The sequence below is a fragment of the Nyctereutes procyonoides genome, unplaced genomic scaffold (genome assembly GCF_905146905.1).
Source record: "Nyctereutes procyonoides isolate TBG_1078 unplaced genomic scaffold, NYPRO_anot_genome, whole genome shotgun sequence".
NCBI classification, from domain to species: domain Eukaryota; kingdom Metazoa; phylum Chordata; class Mammalia; order Carnivora; family Canidae; genus Nyctereutes; species Nyctereutes procyonoides.
Genome location: NW_026575122.1, coordinates 25,359,458 through 25,379,817, shown reverse-complemented (window position 1 = coordinate 25,379,817; position 20,360 = coordinate 25,359,458). Strand labels below are relative to the sequence as shown.

The 20,360-nt window shown below is 34.3% G+C and overlaps 1 protein-coding gene across 8 annotated transcripts in view; it reads right to left on the bottom strand.

Annotated features, from left to right (window-relative positions):
• Positions 1-20,360, bottom strand: part of ANKS1B (ankyrin repeat and sterile alpha motif domain containing 1B) — a 1,038,970-nt gene that overhangs the window by 621,152 nt on the left and 397,458 nt on the right. For all 8 annotated transcript variants that reach the window (XM_055336281.1, XM_055336283.1, XM_055336282.1 and 5 more), the window contains exon 11: positions 3,602-3,738. In XM_055336281.1, coding sequence (XP_055192256.1) covers positions 3,602-3,738 — 137 coding nt within the window. The remainder of the gene's footprint in view (positions 1-3,601; positions 3,739-20,360) is intronic.

Genomic DNA, 20,360 nt, shown 5'->3' with positions numbered 1-20,360 from the left:
CTTACATATACAAATAGTCAAAATTCATCAAATTGTGTTTTATTCTTCAGTTAGGGGGAAAAAGATGTTTCACTACAAAAACCTTAAAAAAACCCAAAAACTTATTACAGGTAGCATATGATTAGTAGAAAGAAGAAAACTTGATGTTTCAACAGACTTACTTAAAATTTATTCAACAGTAATAATTTTTCAAGTATTTAGAAGTACTTTCTCAAGTTTCAAAATAATTTTATTTTCCAGCATATGTAAATAAACCCAGCCTTGTGAATTCATCTAAGTAGAGAAACTCGGCCTTTTGGGTCAATATACTGGAGAGAAACAAAGGTTTACCAGTAGCATATAAATATTTCAGCCTCTGTGAATTGAAAATAGAATGCTTCACAATCTGGAGAATTTTGAGACATGAATTTTGAGCAAAGGTAAAAAGATCAAACGCAAGATACAGGACTAACAGCTGTGACTTAGTGAGTTAGTAAATATGCTAAATAAAATTGAACTTAACAAAGCACCACAAGTTGGTAACTTCCAAGTTATTAACACACTAATCAGAAACACATGCAAGGTGTAATCAGGCCTACCTCATTGTGACAGCAAGGACTCCTTGGTTATAAGGCATATTCTCCATTTACAGGTAGAATTATGAAAAAAAGTATATTACGTTAATACATGCATATGAGGTAAGGAGAAGTAACTTGCTCTAAGAAGTCTCCACTGAATGAGATGAAAGTTTTGTTTTCATCTCTTATCTATTCTAGGTCATTCTTCTCACAATAAGACTGAACACATCTGCTAATACCTGGGCAAATAAATGTAAATTCATGGATAAGAGTTGTTCTTATACTTTTATTTCCAAGGCTCATCACCAGTTTTAAGAGTGAAACAATAATTTCAACCATGTTATTAATGTCTAATTAGTAAATGAAAAAAAAAGTTTGAATACTGCAAGTCAACCTAATTTCAATTTCTTGCATTTCCACACATAAAGCCAGAATTAACAAATACTTTAGAGGATTAAACCTGTGATCAAAAATATGGGCTCTCATATAAGCTAGCCAATAATTATCTTTTCTTTGGAACAGTAAACTCTTGACAGTGTTCCATCCCTGACACACCTGTGACTTGTCAGAACACACCAGGGAGTCCACTACTTTATCCATCTAGCTGTCCCCCATCCACACCCTCTAGTCTCCAAGCCTTTTTCTGAAATCACATGTCCTACTTAAAATCCCTCATAATTACTTCCATTTGAACTTTTCAAAAAATGTATTTATTTGAGAGAGAAAGAGAGAGATAGTGAAAGACAGAGCACAAGTGGGAAGGAGGAACAGGCTTCCCATTGAGCAAGGAGTCGGATACCGACACTGGCCAGGACCCTAGGATCATGACCTGAGCCAAGGCAGATGCCTAACTGACTGAGCCACCCAGGTGCCTCTGCTTGAATTTTCTATTATCTGCTTTTTACAATGAGTATGGAGTCCAGAAGATCAGAACTCATAAGAAGAAATAGGTAAAGCACCAAAGTCTCTGAGGTGAAAGGAAGAGTAGCCCAACTGAGGTTATATTCTTTTCCAATTACACACCTTAGCTGCTACTGTCCTATTACATACATACTTACAGGCTGCATTGGCTCAAATTTAAATACCATCACCCTAGTATCCTGACTTTCTCACTTAATTTTTTCCCTTCCTAAATCATCATTACAACATTTAAGAAAAGAAGGTGGAATGAGTTGCCTTCATAAACATTTAATAACGACAAAACCAAGTAATCAAGTCAAAATGGAATTTTTGGCCACTGCTACTTTTTTCAATTTACCAAAATAAACTAAAATAAAAATATGACAGAGAATACAAAGAAGAATTTATAGAGTAAGATCTCTTAGAGTTGATTAGATTACAAATACACAGAAAGAAAGAAAGAAATTTGCGTTTTATTCATTGGGTGACTAAATGCATTTACATTAGATAATTTACGTTGATCTAAAAATGTGTTTAGTAATGGACGTCACACTCATTTATATATAATATAACCTCCTACCTAAGTAATTAAAAATGCTGAAAATGTAATGACTGCACAGTAACACCAGAAACACCTTCATATAATGAGAGAACCAGTGAAGACAAATGTGACATTTAGCATCTAAATCTGGCTGTAGTGAGGTTTATTTCTTGAAGCAAATGAACTAGATCAATTTTTTCTGAAAAGAAAGAAGGGATCTATGAAGACATTTCCTCCTCCAGTAGTTGGGACACTGCGTGAAATGTTATCTTGCCTGAATGAACCTGAGCTCCATCCTCATTAAGATGTTGTACAAATGCAAGAAGATTTTTCTAATCTCTGAGCAGGACTGGAAGAGGCAACTATTACATTGAGAAAAAAAAGAGAAGGAACTTTGAATCAGTTGTACAAGTTCACCCCTTTAGAGTGTCAATATCCTTATCCATAACACTATGACATTCCCTTGAAATTAATGAAGGTTAAATGAAACAGTTTATGTGAAAGTGTTCTATAAGCTACAGTGAATATATGAAGTTAAAATACCATTTTATTCATGAGGATGATTATAATGAAAATAAACTAAAATAAATCATATTGAAGATATTAAGCAAATCATTGCTCATTTAGACCAAAACAGTCCTAAAAGAGACATATCTCTTGCAAATTGGCTCAAAGGATTTGTTCATACTATATATCTAAGTAGATGGTGAATGGCATTGATTGGATCCAAAGTCCCCCTCTCTTGGATTTTGTGAGGCCCATTCAGAATGAGCCAGGTTGAGAACACCACCAATTCCATGTTCTGAGTCCATCTGTTGGCAAAAATGTAATGCAAACAGCTTTATAAGTGCTATTTTCAATGAAATATCACAGAACAGCTTGTTCCAATGATATTTCTAAAGCTTGCCTGCAAACCGCCTACTGGGAAATCCAACTGAAAGAGGAGAGGGGAGAGAAAGAAACCCATACAAACAAGTGAGAGAAGTTGAAAAAAAAAAAAAAGAACAAAAGGTAGAGGGAGACAAGCTAGAAGAAAGTGAGCACTGGAGACAAATAAGGAGCAACAAGAGATGCACTATCAAACACAGACAAAATTAGTTGTAAACCATAAGGAATAGAGAATTTAAAGAAAACTATCAAAACAACTTGGTTTGGAAGATAGAGAAGTGATCACAAATAATGCAATATGTCCAGGAAAATGAAGACAAAAGTAGCAGAAAAACTCAGAAAACATGTAACAGCTCAATAATTGGAGCATGATTATCAAAACGTGAGAGGAAATGATATGTAAAATAGCCATTTCTCTAAGTTTCACTTGTTTTTCTCATGTAGCATACAAATTCATTATTCCAACAATAATGAATTTTCCAAGGAAGGATGTTCCTTGGAAACAAGGAAGGATGTTTCCTTGGATGTTTCCAAGGAGGGAAACATCCTTCTCTAAGTCTTTCCTTTTAATCTAAAAATGTATTTGCAAAAAAAAAATTTTTTTAATGTACTTGCAGATCATAAAATGGTCTAGGCATTGCAATATAAGGAGTATACATGCAATGATTCAAAAACAATATACACTACTGCAGATGATGTCATTCTGGGCACTTACCTGAGGTCGAATTACTTTTACAATATTTTTGAGGGCAGTGTCAGGGGATGGAGGTGAGCAGTCAGGTGTTGGGCCTGTCGAGCTGTTTCTATGGTTACTATTTCCTGGAGCAGTAATTGCTACCTCAGATGCATTATCTGTGAATAAAAATAAAACTGCCATAAACCTAATCACTCAGTTTACCTTTCAAGACTTGAAATCACTTTAGTCAACACGAATTGAGATTTCAACTTAAAAACTGGTAACGATTACAGGATCATAGTGAAGAATATGCACAGAAGTATATTTTAAGGATAATGTTCATTGAATGCTTTGCTTTCTTTTGGAATGGTAACTACACTCTGTAGTATTATTCCAAGAAGGAAGAGTACTATTATTAATTCCTAATGATAGATCACCCAACACAGCTATCAAGACTACATTATACAAATTGCCCAAACTTCATCTTAATAAGATGAATATGATTTTTTATATGATTGGGCTAAGTTTTCCCCATAATCTTTCAAATGGGTTTTGATCTTTATTGAAGTGGAAGTTTTGTATCTCCCTGAGTCATAAAACCCAAATTCAAGCCTCTTCAAATCAATTTTCCCAGAAATCCATCAAACTGTTGAGAAGCATCCCAGTGAATTAACCTGAGGAAAAATTGACATTTGTGCACAATAGTTTTGCAATGTAGACTGACACAAAACTATCACAGCCAGATAAGGACATCTTCTTATACAAACTATTTGAATGAAATTTCAAAAATCTCTCCATTATGTTTAGTATTAAGGGTTGGAGGAGAAATAAAGTGATGACTTTAAAACCAGCAACATGCATAAAACTTTCTTCTTAAATTTTTATCAAAACTAAATAACAAAAAAGATGCAGTTTTGGAATGTTTAATATACTTGGAAAAGGACGGAAAATTCTATAAATAACTCTTGCTAGCCCATGGAAATTATATTATTTTAATGATAATTTGGCAATCCTCTACAGCTTTGTATGGAGACTCTTGCAAGTTCAAACCTAAAACAAAACAAAACAAAAAATCCAAAAAAACAAAAAAATTTGTTTTCATTAGTTCCCAATAATTTTCTGTCCTAGACAGTTGAACTCATGCAAAGGAAACTAAGACTGTGAATTCTTTATAGATTAGCAGGTTTCTCTGTTCCATGGCCATTGTCTACAATCCCAAGTAAAAAGTAATAATTCATGAAAACACCTCTTGCTTATTAAAAGCAAGGGGATAAAAACTCTACCCATCATATAAAATATAAGTCAGTTACACTGGGGAGTCCAGAGATAGGCTTGTGAAACAACAACAGAAAAATACAAATGTGACGCATTGAATTAAATAGATCATTTATTAAATATGTCTTAAAAGTACCCAGAGTTCATTCCTGACTCAGGTTTAATGGATAGATGAGATTTGAATTAGTGTCTCAAGAATATGCAGAGTTTTGAAAGATGGTCACATTAGTTGTTCTTCTGACTAGGATAGAATTGTTATGAGTAAATATTGAAACAGAGATAAAATATCAGTCAGCAAGACAATTAAAAGAAGGCCCAGTTCTCTCCCATTTGTCCCTCCCTTTCATTCTTTCAACCATATAATCTAAAAACATTTATTTGGGGGCAACTATGTGTCAAGTAGTATGTTATGTTCTAAGGGTAAATTAAAAAGAACCTCTAGGCAGAGAGTGGAAGGTAAGGAAGGATGAATCGATGGAGCACAGAGGATTTTTACAGCAGTAAAACTCTTCTGTACGGTAGTGTTGGTGCATCCATGTCATTATACATTTGTCTAAGCTCATCGCATGTGCAGCATCCGGAGTGAACCCTTGCATAAACCATGGACAATGGATGATAGCAGCAGGTCAATGTTGGCTTGCTGACCCTAACAAGTGTACCACCACAGCAGGTAATGTGATAGTGGGGGGGGGGGTGTGTGGGTATGGGCATGAGAGAAATAAACCTCTATACCTTCTGCTCCATTTTTTACTGGGAAACTGAAACTGCTTTAAAAAAATATAAATTTTGATAAAATGTCTAAAAATCCATGCCCTCAAGACGTATACAATCAAATGTGACATCAGACACATAGACAAAGTATAATGCAATATGACTTAAGATCTAATAATAAAGGCAGCGCAATGACACACCAAGAGGGGAAACAATCACCAGACCATGGCTGGGAAGGAAGAGAGGCCTGTGAAATGTTTCCATTTTCGGGCAAGAAAGCTTAGACGGAACATAAAAACCTAAGGAAGGGCATGGAGGTAAAAAGAGCAAAGACAGGGTCCATTTCTGGATTCTCTATTCTGTTCCATTGGTCTATGTGTCTGTTTTTGAGAATCCAGAAATGGACCCTGAACTTTATGGTCAACTAATATTCGACAAAGGAGGAAAGACGATCCACTGGAAGAAAGACAGTCTCTTCAATAAATGGTGCTGGGAAAACTGGACATCCACATGCAGAAGAATGAAACTAGACCACTCTCTTGCACCATACACAAAGATAAACTCAAAATGGATGAAAGATTTAAATGTGAGACAAGACTCCATCAAAATCCTAGAGGAGAACACAGGCAACACCCTTTTTGAACTTGGCCACAGTAAGTTCTTGCAAGATACATCCACGAAAACAAAAGAAACAAAAGCAAAAATGAACTATTGGGACTTCATCAAGATAAGAAGCTTTTGCACAGCAAAGGATACAGTCAACAAAACTCAAAGACAACCTACAGAATGGGAGAAGATATTTGCAAATAACATATCAGATAAAGGGCTAGTTTCCAAAATCTATAAAGAACTTCTTAAACTCAACACCAAAGAAACAAACAATCCAATCATGAAATGGGCAAAAGACATGAAGAGAAATCTCACAGAGGAAGACATAGACATGGCCAACATGCACATGAGAAAATGCTCTGCATCACTTGCCATCAGGGAAATACAAATCAAAACCACAATGAGATACCACCTCACACCAGTGAGAATGGGGAAAATTAATAAGGCAGGAAACAACAAATGTTGGAGAGGATGCGGAGAAAAGGGAACCCTCTTACACTGTTGGTGGGAATGTGAACTGGTGCAGCCACTCTGGAAAACTGTGTGGAGGTTCCTCAAAGAATTAAAAATAGACCTGACCTACGACCCAGCAATTGCACTGTTAGGGATTTACCCCGAAGATTCAGATGCAATGAAACGCCGGGGCACCTGCACCCCGATGTTTCTAGCAGCCATGTCCACAATAGCCAAACTGTGGAAGGAGCCTCGGTGCCCATCGAAAGATGAATGGATAAAGAAGATGTGGTTTATGTATACAATGGAATATTACTCAGCCATTAGAAACGACAAATACCCACCATTTGCTTCAACGTGGATGGAACTGGAGGGTATTATGCTGAGTGAAGTAAGTCAATCGGGGAAGGACAAACAGTGTATGTTCTCACTCATTTGGGGAATATGAATAATAGTGAAGGGGAATATAAGGGAAGGGAGAAGAAATGTGTGGGAGATATCAGAAAGGGAGACAGAACATGAAGACTCCTAACTCTGGGAAACGAACTAGGGGTGGTGGAAGGGGAGGAGGGCGGGGGGTGGGGGTGAATGGGTGACGGGCACGGAGGGGGACACTTGACGGGATGAGCACTGGGTGTTATTCTGTATGTTGGTAAATTGAACACCAATAAAAATTAATTTATAAAAAAAAAAAAAAGAGCAAAGACAAAGCTGTTATCTTGTGTTAGGGAAAAGCTGAGGCTAAGTTTAAGTAGAAGGAAGTTTTATTAGTATACAAGTATATATTTAATTCTGTACGCAGTGGGAAATATTGAAAAATTTTAAGCAAGAAGTGACACAGTAATAATAATAATAGCTAATATTTATTGGACTCCAGTGAAAAAATGTTAGAGGCCTTATTCTCATTATTTATACTCTGTTGAAGTTTTCAAATTATTGTTTCTCTGTGTTGCATTCTGAATAGTTTTTAATACTCATTTATCCAGTTTATGGGCTCTTTCCTCAGCAGTGTCTAGTCTATCAAACCATCTTCTTAATTTCACTTATACTTTACCATTCTAAAATTTTATTTGCTTCCATTTCAAATATACAATGTCACCAGTTGGCATTTTTCAGTTTCTTAACAATTTCAAGCGTGCTTGTATTTGGTAGAAAAGAGCATAGCAACACAGTTGTTTTTTTAAAATCTATGCCTGACAATTCCAATATCTGAAGCCTTCATGTGTCTGTTTCTGGGTCTCTCACTCATGGTATTTTCTTCTATTTTCTGTCTCATCTTCAATTCTGTGCTACTTGTTACTCAACTTTTTTTAGCACAAGATATTTAATTCTTTGTCTTTTAGTAAACTCTAATTCAAAAAAGCAACCAAACTTATATTCTAATACCAGATGCTGACGTCTTGCCTGCTCAAATGTTAGACAATTTATTTTAACCTCTCTGGACATCAGTTTTCTTAACTTTAAAAATGAGAATGATTAATAACAACCGTCTAGAAGAAAGTTGTGGTTTATGTGCACAGATAAAAATGAGAGAATACATGTGAAAAGTATCTAGCATATTATCAGGCACATAACACAGGTTTTTATTTTTCCCTATCAAATTAAATATTATAAGAATTAAAACATAGAAAATAAAATCCAGAAGGAAAAGCAAAACTAATAATAATAATAATAGTAATAATAATAATAATGCTTTGCAGATAATACATCTAGAGTAAAGACTGTGAATACTTGGATAGAATTTGAGACCAGTATATTTTAGCTATTCACACGAATTGGTAGAGACAGAATTTAATTTCAGGAATAAGAGGTGATCCCTTGAGGAATGATTCACTGCAAGGGCTGGCCCTACGGACTACCATTGGATCAAAATCAGAAAAACCGAGGGGTACTTTATGCAGACTGTAAGGCAAAAGCTTTTTGAATGTTTCTTATAAGTAATTTAATACATAGTACAAGACAGTGGGTAATCAAGTACTAAATTATTTAGAAAAGATTATAACTGTCTCCATCTTCTGAATCCGAGATCTGTACCATTACACTGATAATTTGATTTTATACTACCTTGCGTTGTTCATTATCTCTTCCAGATGAGGTTATGTTTTTGCAGACACTTATATTTCCCTCATCCCCTCCACAGTTCTTAGCTCAATGCCTTTAAAAATACTAAATGAAATAAAGTGAATAAAGCAAAACCTGTATGGCAATGGCAACCATCAAAAATGCCCTTAATTACATGGAGAAATGTGATCTGGCTTTTGTAATCAATGGTCTTTTTTTTTTTTTTTTTTTTTTAGAAAATCCAAAAGAGAAGCATATTTTAAATACCCTTTATTATTTTAAAAATACCTATTATCCAGTGGAATCTGCAAAATGACAGCCTGTGTCCAAGTTGGTTTTATGTGGTCAACCTACATTTTTTTACACCTGCAGCTACAAAACATTGCTGACGAAAAGGAAATGAGGTATGTAAAAACTGCTTAGAGAAAATTTCTAAATATACTTGCAATTTCAGATAGAAATAAGAGACTTATCTTCTAGTCAGCTTCTCTGACTACACATTAGCTTATGCATTATGACTGTCCATTTCCTCTAAAACAACAAGCTTAGAAAAAAATCTAGCTTATGTGAGCTTTTAAAAGTATTCTATGAATACAAAATAATCCACATGCAATGCTACAGAGTGGAATTTTAACATCATTCACTAGCATGTACTGAGCAAAGAAAGTGCACCAGAGACTGTGCTAATTGCTACGTAGCTGACAAACAGAGCGGAGATTACTTGTGGCCGGGGTTCAAGAAAAGTGTCATGGCAGAGGCAGTGACTAAGCAGGTCTCTGACAGATCAGTAAAATTCCATGCATGAAGAAATGAGTGGGAAGGGCACTCCAAGAGTTAGAGGTACAATGAGCAAAAGGTAGAAAATAGAAAAGAATTAGGCACATTTGTCAAGTAAAGAGTTCAGTTTGAATAGGATATTAATGGAGGAAATACCAACAAATGGAGGCATCATAAAACAACAAACCTAACTTGATACCCAGCCTTTTTTTTTTTTAATTAAAGTATAGCTGACATACAATATCCTATCAGTTTCAGGTATACATTGAAGTGATTTAATATTTTGAATATTATGAAATGATCCTCATAGTAAATCTATTTCCAAACTGTCACCATACATTTTTATCAATTCACCTATAGACAGACGCTTGGGTTGCCTCCGTATCTTGGCTATTGTAAATAATAAACACTACAGTGAACATAGGGGTGCAAATACCCATTCAAATTGGTATTTTCATTTTCTTTGTACAAATATCCTGATGTGGAATTGCTAGATTGCATGATAGTTCTACTTTGCATTTTTTGAGGAACCTCCATACTGTTTTCTAGAATGGCTGCACCAATTGACATTACCATCAGCAGTGCACAAGGGTTCCTTTTATTCCACATCCTTGCAACAGTTTTTTGTCCTTTTAAAAATAGCCAATCTGACTGATGTGATAATAAATATTGCTGCTCCAGCTTTCTGTTCGTTTCCATTTGCATGGAAATACCTTGTCCCATGCCTTCACTTTCAGTCTATATGTACCATTAGATCTGAAGTGAATCTCTTACAGGAAGCACATAGATCGATCCTGTTTGTTAGTTTTAAACCATTTGGCCACCCTATATCTTTTGATGGGAGCATTTGCTCCATTTAAAGTATTTATGGATAGGTATGTACTTAGGGCCATTTTGTTCATTGTTTTCTGGTTGTTTTTGTAGCTCTTCTCTTTTCTTCGATTCTTGGCCTTTTTCCTTGTGTTTGGTGGTTTTCTTTAGTGTTATGTTTGGGGTTTTTTTCTCTTTGTTTTTGGGGTACCTATTGTGGATTTTTGTTTGTAGTTACCATAAGGTACGTTCACGCGCATGCATATGTGTGTGTGTGTGTATATAAATAGATAAAATCGGGCATAACAGTTGTTACATTAAATATGTACGGAAAGAAGTATCCCCCAACAAAAACACAGATGGCTGCAATTAAGATGTCAGCTGGGTCTATGGTTTCATTTGAGTTTGACTAGGAGCAGTTGGCTTCACTCACAAGGTCGTTGGCAGTACTGGATTTTCATGAGCTGTTGGACTGAGGGGCTTAGTTTCATGTTGGCTGTTGACTAAAAGCTCCTCTTAGTTCCTTGACACGTGGGTCTCTCCACAGAGGATCACAATGGGACGATCGCATTCATTGTAGTGAATAAGCCAGAGAGCAAGAGAAAGCTAGCATGATGGAAGCCAGAGCTTTTTTTGTAATCTGATCCTGGATGTGATTAAAATATTTTTGCCATATTCTAATCAATAGAAGCAAGTCACTAGGTCCAGTCTACATCAAGGGAAAGGGGCAACACAAGGGCATAGATACTAGGAGGTGGGATAATGGGGAGTTATCTTAGAGACTTAATACCCACAGTCCTGCAGGAAAAAGCTACTCTCAAACTACTGATGGCAACAGAAATGGATACAGCCATTTTGGAAAGCAACAGCATTAAGATCAGTGCCTCTTGATGGCACAGACAACTTACCTTGGTTTGCTAGGTTCTTTCTCAGTTTTAAACCTGGAAGTCCTATATCCTGGGAACCCCTTCAGTCCTGGGGCTTGGTTAGTCACCCTACTCTGGAGCCAGGCTGTGGGGTTTAAATCATGACTCCACACTTACTAGAAATGTGAACTTGGGTAAGTTACTTAATTTCTCTGTGCCTCAGTTTCCTTATCTGTAAAATAAAAATAATAGGATATTTGTGGAAACTAAATGAGATAATAACATGTAAAGTGCTTAAAGCAATGTATGGCACATAAAAGTGCCCAGTGATATTAAATATATTAATATATACATATCCATCCTTTCACTAGGGTATGCACACAGTTATTATCCCTACTGGGACACTTTTGGCAGTGAAAGGGGGTGCTAGTAACAGGCCAGGTCAACAAGCATAAAAGGGAACACTCAGGGAAAGCAGGATGTATGGTCTTTATATGTGATTCCCACTGAAATTTATATCATAGAAATAAAAGCACCTCCAGTAAGACAGGTGCACAGTGATATTTGTTGTTCTTTTGTTAATAGTGGGAAAATAATACAAAATGAAGGCTCATCAACCAAAGTGGAATAAATAAATCATGATACATAATACCATCAAATATTTTGCAATCTTTAAAAGAATGAATTGTAGTGATACCAGCTGACTTGAAGGAAGTCATTTGAAATACTGTTGAATAAGAAAAATAGTATGTGCAAAAATATATATGGCTTTCCTTTTTTGTAAAACAAAAGGTTTATGCTCAGAGGCAAAGACCGAAGTTTAAACTTCAGTATCCCAAACTTTCATGGGTCTGTCCCAAGATGCTGGGAGGGTCCCTGGAAAAGTCTTTGTAAATTTTATAAAAAGTAAAATATTTTAATTGTAATAAGTTAAGATCTCTTCAAATTTTTTCCAATTCCAGTTTCCTTGCTTCATACTTCTCCTTGTTTGGGGTAGTATTAAAATGGCTGGAGACATTTTTTTTTTAAACTGACTAAGGAGAAGATGAGTTTGGGATACATTTAGTTTGGGTTTAGTGGGACATATTTGCAAGGTTTAAGTCACTTCCTCGTATAATCCAGATGTTAAAATGGCATCTGGAAATTTTCTCTACCACCTCTTGTGCAAACTCACTTAGTATGCAATCATAAGGTTTAGAGCACTACTACAATATGAGTGATGTTGAGATATGAGTGTGACCTAGAAATATTCGTGTACCAGAAAAATGTGATATATACAGGAGTTAGCGCATGGAAAGTTCTTACAAATCTTATATCTTAGATACGAAAGAAGAGTTTTATCAAATTTGACAACAATCCTAAAAATTTTTAGAATGGCAGTACCAGTAACAGATTATGAGGCTGAAAAGAAATTTTCTACAAACTAATTTTAAAAAAACCCTAATTTTGGTCAATGATGCTAGAGGAAAGACTGAATTACTTTATTTCTCTACACTAGCATTATCTAAGAGAAATATAATGTGGGCTACATATGTAATTTTCAATTTGCTAGTAGCCACGTGTAAAAAATTTGTAAAAATAAATTAATTTTAATAATATATCATTTAACTCAATTTATCCAGGATGTTATCATTTAAATTACTAATAAAATATTTTATGTTCCTTTTTGTATACTATGCCTTCATAAGCTGGAGTATAATTACACTTTCAGCATGTGAATTCAGGCAGTAAACTTTCATTGGAAATACATGATCTGTATTTAGATTTTGTAAAATTAAAGTTGGAAAAATAGATTCCACTAAAAACAAAGTTGTTCTATACATGCTTAAAAGTTTTCAAATGATTGAATTGAGTAGCAAAAAATTATTTTCCTTTAAATTTGCATTCACATTGACAGAATTGTTTCATTGCTTTTAGAATGGATTTAATTTCAAAATAAAATAATTTCAGTTTCAATATTATGTCTACCCAAGTTAAGTAAGTTCCCTGACTCAATATCATTAATAGGAAAGTCAAAGGTATTGCATAAATTTAAATTATAAGTTTGGATCCTGCTAAAAAATGTTTTAAAATGTTTTGTGGGGCATTTAGTTCTAATTTTAAGCAAATTATTTTCATTGATTCTCTTTTTACTGTTGAGAATAATCTTATCAAATTTACTATGCAGTTGCTGAATGTACCTCTTATTTTCCACTTTATGGTCCTCAAAAAATTTTTTAGACAACGAACATCTTTTTTCAGTTTGCTCTGCCACAGTAAATTACAAATACTATTATCATAAAGTTTGTAGTATATCATATTCCAATCTCTCTTTTTTTTTTCTTTACTGTTTCAGTCATTGTGTGCAAGGTGGAAAAGGAGATGAGATGAGGGAAATGGGGAAACCCCAGTAATTTCAGGAAAATCTCAGCCCTTCCTTGGTCCACTGGAATTTATGCATGCTGGCCTTCTAACACCATACGACTGCATGGGAAATGAATTTTCTGCAAGTTTCTACAGTTAATTAACAATAGAAAAAAGGGTAACCTTCCTCACAGACAAGACAATCCCTATGAATGGATACAATGAAAGAAAAAAAGTTGCAAACTAATAGGTATGGCATGATTCTATTTTGGTAAAAAGAAATGAAACCCATATGTATATACATATACATGCTTTTCTTAGCTTGTATGCTAAAGGATATAAACTGAGCTGTCAGCATTGTTTACATGAAAGTAGATTAGGAAGTAGGCACATTTGGGTGAGGCAAAATGGGGGAAATTATTAGTATTTCCCTTATAAAATTATGCATTGTATCAGGTTTTATTTTTTATTTTTTTTTAATTATTATTTTTTTAATTTTTATTTATTTATGATAGTCAGAGAGAGAGAGAGAGAGAGAGAGAGGCAGAGACACAGGCAGAGGGAGAAGCAGGCTCCATGCACCGGGAGCCTGACGTGGGATTAGATCCCGGGTCTCCAGGATCGCGCCCTGGGCCAAAGGCAGGCGCTAAACCGCTGCGCCACCCAGGGATCCCTGTATCAGGTTTTAATTCAGAACTACACACATATATTTGTCATTTGTAAACCACCCAATATAGAAAAAAACTTTTTCAAATACAGTATGATTTATTATTTATTAATTCATAATTTCATTACGTTATAACCTGACATCAGGACTTGATTATCTGATACATTGACCATCTCTGCGACCTAGTAAGTAGTCAGCTTTTCTAAGTAATTTACATATGTGAGAAAAGAATATATTCATTCTCTATTGATGTGTACACAGTTCTAGATATGTCTATTAAATCATGATTGATGTATTATTCAACATAGTATGTTCTTATGTTTCTTCATTTTTCAAAATTCTCAGTGAAATATGGTATATTCAAATCTTGCACAAATTGTGGAATTCAGTTTTTCTTTGAACTCCTATCAGTTTTGGCTTTTAATATTTCAAGGCAATGTAGTATGTGAAAAACGTGTGAAAAATTGTGTGACCTTATACTTCTTTCTATACTGTGTTTGATTCCTTAATTGTTATGTAGTAGCTCTCTTGGTCAGTTTTAATGTTTTTAACTTTCAATTATGTTTTGACTGATGATATCGCTTTAATGCCTTTCTTAGACTGGCTTAACTTGATCTTTTTTAACCCCATTGTGTCATTTGTATTTATGTTTGACTCCTGGATAAAGCATATAGCACTATTTTTAAAAATTGCACCCCATATGATCATCTTTGTCTTTTATTATTTTCTATTTTCTGGTTTTGATTTGCTTCTTTATTCTTTTATTTTCCAGTACTGGTTTAGAATATATAAATTGTGTTTTTAATTTTTGGTTTCTCTTCAAATTTTTACTAGAAACATTTATTTAAAAAATCAAAATTCATTGTTTCTTTGTCTCTCTAGCTTTTTAGCCTACTTTACTTACTCTCTCTGATCATAAACCTCAATCTTCTTTGTTTTTATTGTCTGGGAATTTAACACCCTTGGCTGTACATTTTTAGCAGTAGGCCTGACTTCTGGCTCCCATTTGAAGTGGGACTCTTTTAAATTCCATTACCCTGAAGGATGCAATTTTCTTATGGATCCTGCCCATTTCTGGGCCCAGTCACCAGGTAAGGCTGCTATTTAGGTTCCAGTTTCTATGTTGTGTTTCTGATCCAATTGAGGATAGAAATATTTTCTTTTCTTTTCTTTTTTTTAGCACAACTAGAATTCATAATTTTCTCACTTTATATTTTATCCCTCATCATGATTTTTGATGCACTGGAAAACAGGGGAAGGGTCACTTTAAAATAACCTGACAGACCTGTTGAGTTGTCAGGTCATGTTATACTTTAATAATCAGAAAAATGTATAATTGATTTTAAAAAGTCAAAATAATACAAGTCTATATATACCAGATGTTCATTCACATTTATACAAAAGCTATTCACAGAAAAAAAGAAAGAAAAAAATGGAAATAAACCAGAATGTTAAAATTAGTTACCCTGATAGGTAAGATTCAGGAAAATATTTTACTTTTATTTATTTTGCTTTTCATATATTTTTTGAACAAAATTAACAAAGTATTCAATTTTATAATGAGGACTTATTACAGTAAGTTATATGTAAGTCTATGATGTTAAACTTATTTTTAAAGGCTACTATTAGAACAAATAAGCATTATATTCACAGCTATATTAAAAATTATTATACTATGCTAAAAAATAATAACACCAATATAACAGGTTTTCCTAAGGGAAACAATTAAAAGATACTTAAAATGAGTTCACAGGTTCAGAAAGACTCTGTATTGCTATGTTTCAGAATTTATTTATTTATTTAGGGTTTTTTTATGTTTTTTTTTTCATGTTTTTTATTTAGACATATCACTCCTCCCCACACTTGGTTAGAGTAATCAAAGCATGCTTCTGTTGAAATGATGATCCAGAAGCCTCATATTTACCTGTAACTTAATGTCTGCTTACTTTTACATTTTCTAAGGAAAGAAATGCTAGGTGGTTCACTGCTCTTGACTGTTTATAGCACAGTTTTTAGCATTCTATTATTCTTCTCATTTCTTCTATTCACAGGAAAGAGACACAGAAGACACTAGATGACTATTCAGTAATGATTTCAATGGTTCTATAAGAAATGAAAGGCATAGAAAAACCTATGTGATTAAATGGCACCTACAGTTCTTTCTCTGGGTTCTGTGCATAAATAGCAGAATAGGATATCCCACAGAGAACAAATGTAGCCAAGTTCGGCAGTAAAATATATAATTCTGGATGCAGTAATGGTCTCTTTGAGCCCTATTGATTTAATAGGTACCTAGAATGCTTTAAGCTTTATTTCACAATGTATTGTAGATAAAACCTCTCCTATTACTTTATGTCTAATGTCTTCTTTTTCTTTGTGTCTCATACACCTAAGGGCCTGGAAAATAGTAAGTCCTCAATAAATAGCTGTGGAACAAATGAATGAATGAACGATCTCATAAAAAAAAGTTCTAAACAGCAGGATGGAACACTGAAGGAAGAGCTATGGATAATATACTGAGAGTCACAGTGACTTCTCAATGACAGGTTTGCTTTTGAATTATCATCTCTTTCAACAAACTATTCATTTATTTGGACTTAGTTTCCTCAACTGCAATAGAAAACATGATGATAAATGTGATGAAATGAGAGATCTGGAAATATTTTGTGCAGTAATTCCTGGTGGAGTTTAAATAATGAAAATACTTTTAGCTCTCTATTTTTCTCAACTACTCAAACCTAGTTTGTTAATTCTCAAAAATAATACCCAAGAATAAGCTATTTTTGTCTTTTCATTTTTTCATAAATCACCTCTGAGAGACCAATGAAAAAAAATTCTATTGTAAGTTTCTTGAATGTGTGTATTCTAATATAAATATAAAATGTAATACACTGGATAAGATCTAGAATAAAATACAGTACTGTAAAACTGTTACTTTCTAAATGTATAATGTGACTGTGGTTGGGTGTTAGTTAATACTGCTAATGTACCTTAATTAAGAGTGTAGGAGTACCTAAAGAGAGAACTAGGAGTTTTAGTGTAATATTACATTAATAATACAGCATCTATGGAAAAGAATATAAAATGAATTAGTGAGATTGCTAGTTGATGTATCTGACATGTCTAGATAGTGGAGGGAGAAAAAAAGGTTAAATATGAGACCACAAGCATTATATAAAATTTCTTTAAGATTATATTTTCAGTACAATGTTATTTCCAACTTAGTGCTGTATGCAGCAGCTGCTAAACAGAACAAAATTAATAAGAGTGAGTCCACGAAATAACAACTTAATTATTAAAATGGACTGAAATTACACAACTGCAAATTCCCATGAGCTATGATTTGTTTCTGTGAGGAGCACTGAGAATAACTCTTGTCAAGTGTTCAACCAGTACACCAAACAAGATAATCTAAATTGAAACATTCTGAAGTATGAGCAAAAATGGAAGTCAAAATCTATATCCTTAATAGATGAAGGCTTATTGCAGGAGAAGTTTCAGTATTTTAGAGATAGTATGTATCCTTAGCCTATTCAGCTTTCTTCAAAGAGGGAGATCACCCACATATTTAACATTAATTAGATAAAAGTGAATTGTTTTGACATGATCTATTTTAACTTTCCAGATGACTGTTATTTTTAATTATTTTCCAATTATAAAAGCAATATGTGTTTACTGAGAAAATTTGGACAATACAAAAAAGTATGAAGAAGAAAACAAATAACATGTCATCTTAGCATCAAGAGATAGTACAAGTAATATAATACCTTTTAGGTCTTCTTTTCTCATGCACATACACACAATAATATTTTCAACTAAATTTGTATCAAATAGTAAATATAAATTCATTCATTCAATAGATCTTCATTAAGTGGCAACTACATGTCATTATGAAAATTTGAATAATTAGATATTATTTGAAAACATTATAAATGAATCTATTCTTTGAATTTATTTTTTTTAAGATTTTATTTATTTATTCATGAGAGAAACACAGATAGAGAGGCAGAGACATAGACAGAGGGAGAAGCGGGCTCCCTGCGAGGAGCCCGATGAGGGACTCATTCTCAGGACCCCAGGATCATGACCTGGGCCAAAGGCAGATGCACCACCACTGAGCCACCCAGGTGCCCCCCTATTCTTTGAATTTATTATTATTACTTAATTATTAACTTGTTTTCACTTTTGGTTATCTCCAATATCCTCTTATTTTAAATTGATTAGAACATCCTCTAGTACTACTTCACAAATAGTCATGCTATAGACTTATCACAAACCTAAACAAGTTTCCAACTCTTCCTATTTTGTTTGGAAGGAAAAATTCAAGATTTATCCTGGCAAATTCAAAAGAATATCAAAATATCATGATTAAGTAATTAAGTAATTAATCCATGAACTGTGAATGTGGTTAAGAATTTGGTCTCCAGAGCTGAATATCCTGTATTCAAATTCCAGACCTGCCATTTTCTAGCAAGCTCTAAACTTTTTTGTGACTTGCTTCCCTTATCTGTAAAATGGGAAAGAATAGCTACTTCATGTACACTTTAAGATTAAATGAATTAAGACGCACAAGGTAAGTATTCAATAACATTAGCTATTATTTTTTCATTAATATTTATATTAAGTATCTTTTATGTGGCAATGATTTTGCTAGAAGCTCTGATTGCAAGGGTAAACAGTCAAGATTTTGAACTTTATTGGAGAAACAATTGAAACATATTAAAATAACCTTAAAATAACTGTGTAATTGCAATCAAAGTACGGACTATAGAAAGTAAAATTAGAAGGTGCTAAAGGGAAGAAAACAGAGGCATCCATATACTTAGTCTGAGGCATGGGTGTGTGTGGGCGCCCACAAAGGAATTTTCCCTGAGGAGGAATATATGTTGTCTACTTGGGGGAAAGAGAAGGATAAGGGACAGTAGGAGCAGAACTTGGTTCAGGCACGTGAAGCCCACAGGTAGGAAGGCACTTGCCCCCATTAAAGAACTAAAAGGAACTAAAGATGGCCAGTGTGGGAAGGTGGAAATTGGTGAAAGATGAGGGTAAAAATGAAAAAAAAAAAAAAGAAAGAAAGAAAGAGAGAGAGAGAAAGGTACATCATTCAGGGCATTTTGAACCTTATTAGGGATTTGGGTCATTTTTCTAAGAACAATGACAAGTCACTAAAAGTTTTTAGCCAGAGGAGTGATGCAATCAGATTTGTGATTTCAGAGATTATTTTGGCTGAAACGTAAATAATAAATTCGAGGAAGGAAAATAAGACAATACTCTATTATTAAAATAATCTCTAAGTTGTGGTTGGTAATAGTAGAGAAACAGGGACATTAGAGATTTAATTAGGGATAGAGAGTAAGTTATAAAGTTAACTTCATCCTAACATCGATGGCTGTTAAAAATTCCAAGACCTGATGTCTGATTGAATATAAGAGCTGATGGAAACAGAGATGGCAAGAATGACAGCCAGGTTTCTGCAGTCAGATGAATGATTAAAACACTTACTAAGATAAGGAACCCTACATGAAAAACAAGTTTGGAGAGAAAGATATAAGTTTAGCCTTGGCTAGGTTATGGTGAAGGCACCTTTGAGACATATAGGTGGAGATATTCAGTGGGTGGATGGATGGATGGATGGATGGATGGATGGATGGATGGATAGATGGACGGACAGGAACATGGATGAGGCAAAAGTTGGGAAGAAGTGGTATGGCCTGGAGGGAAAATTTGGGAGTCTTCAGCATGTTGTCATACTATGGATAGAATGACTTAGGAAGAGGAAAAAAAGTATAAAGAATAGGGAGGACTTTGTCTGAACCTGAGAAACTCTTAACGTTTAAAGCAATCCAGAAAAATGACAGTGGTCAACATTGAGAGGGAACAGTGAAATAAGATGAAAGCTGCCTTTAGACAGCAGAGAAAAGAAAAGGTGTCAAGATGGAGGTGTCACTATCCTGTGGAATGCTGCTGAGACACGTCCACTCAATTTTGTGATCTTAAGGTCATTGGTACCTTTAGAAAGTATATTTGGAGAAAGCCGTGAGGAATGGGAACCCAAAAAAGTAGCATGGCATGGAAGAAAAGGAAAAAAATTAATGTCCTGAGAATACAGAGGAATGGAGAGAAGCTGAGGAGTCAAGGGAAATCAGGGGGCTTTTTTGTTGTTATTTATTGTTTTCAGTGTTCGTTGTTACTGTTTATCATATGAAATAGGCGTATGCAGATTTCA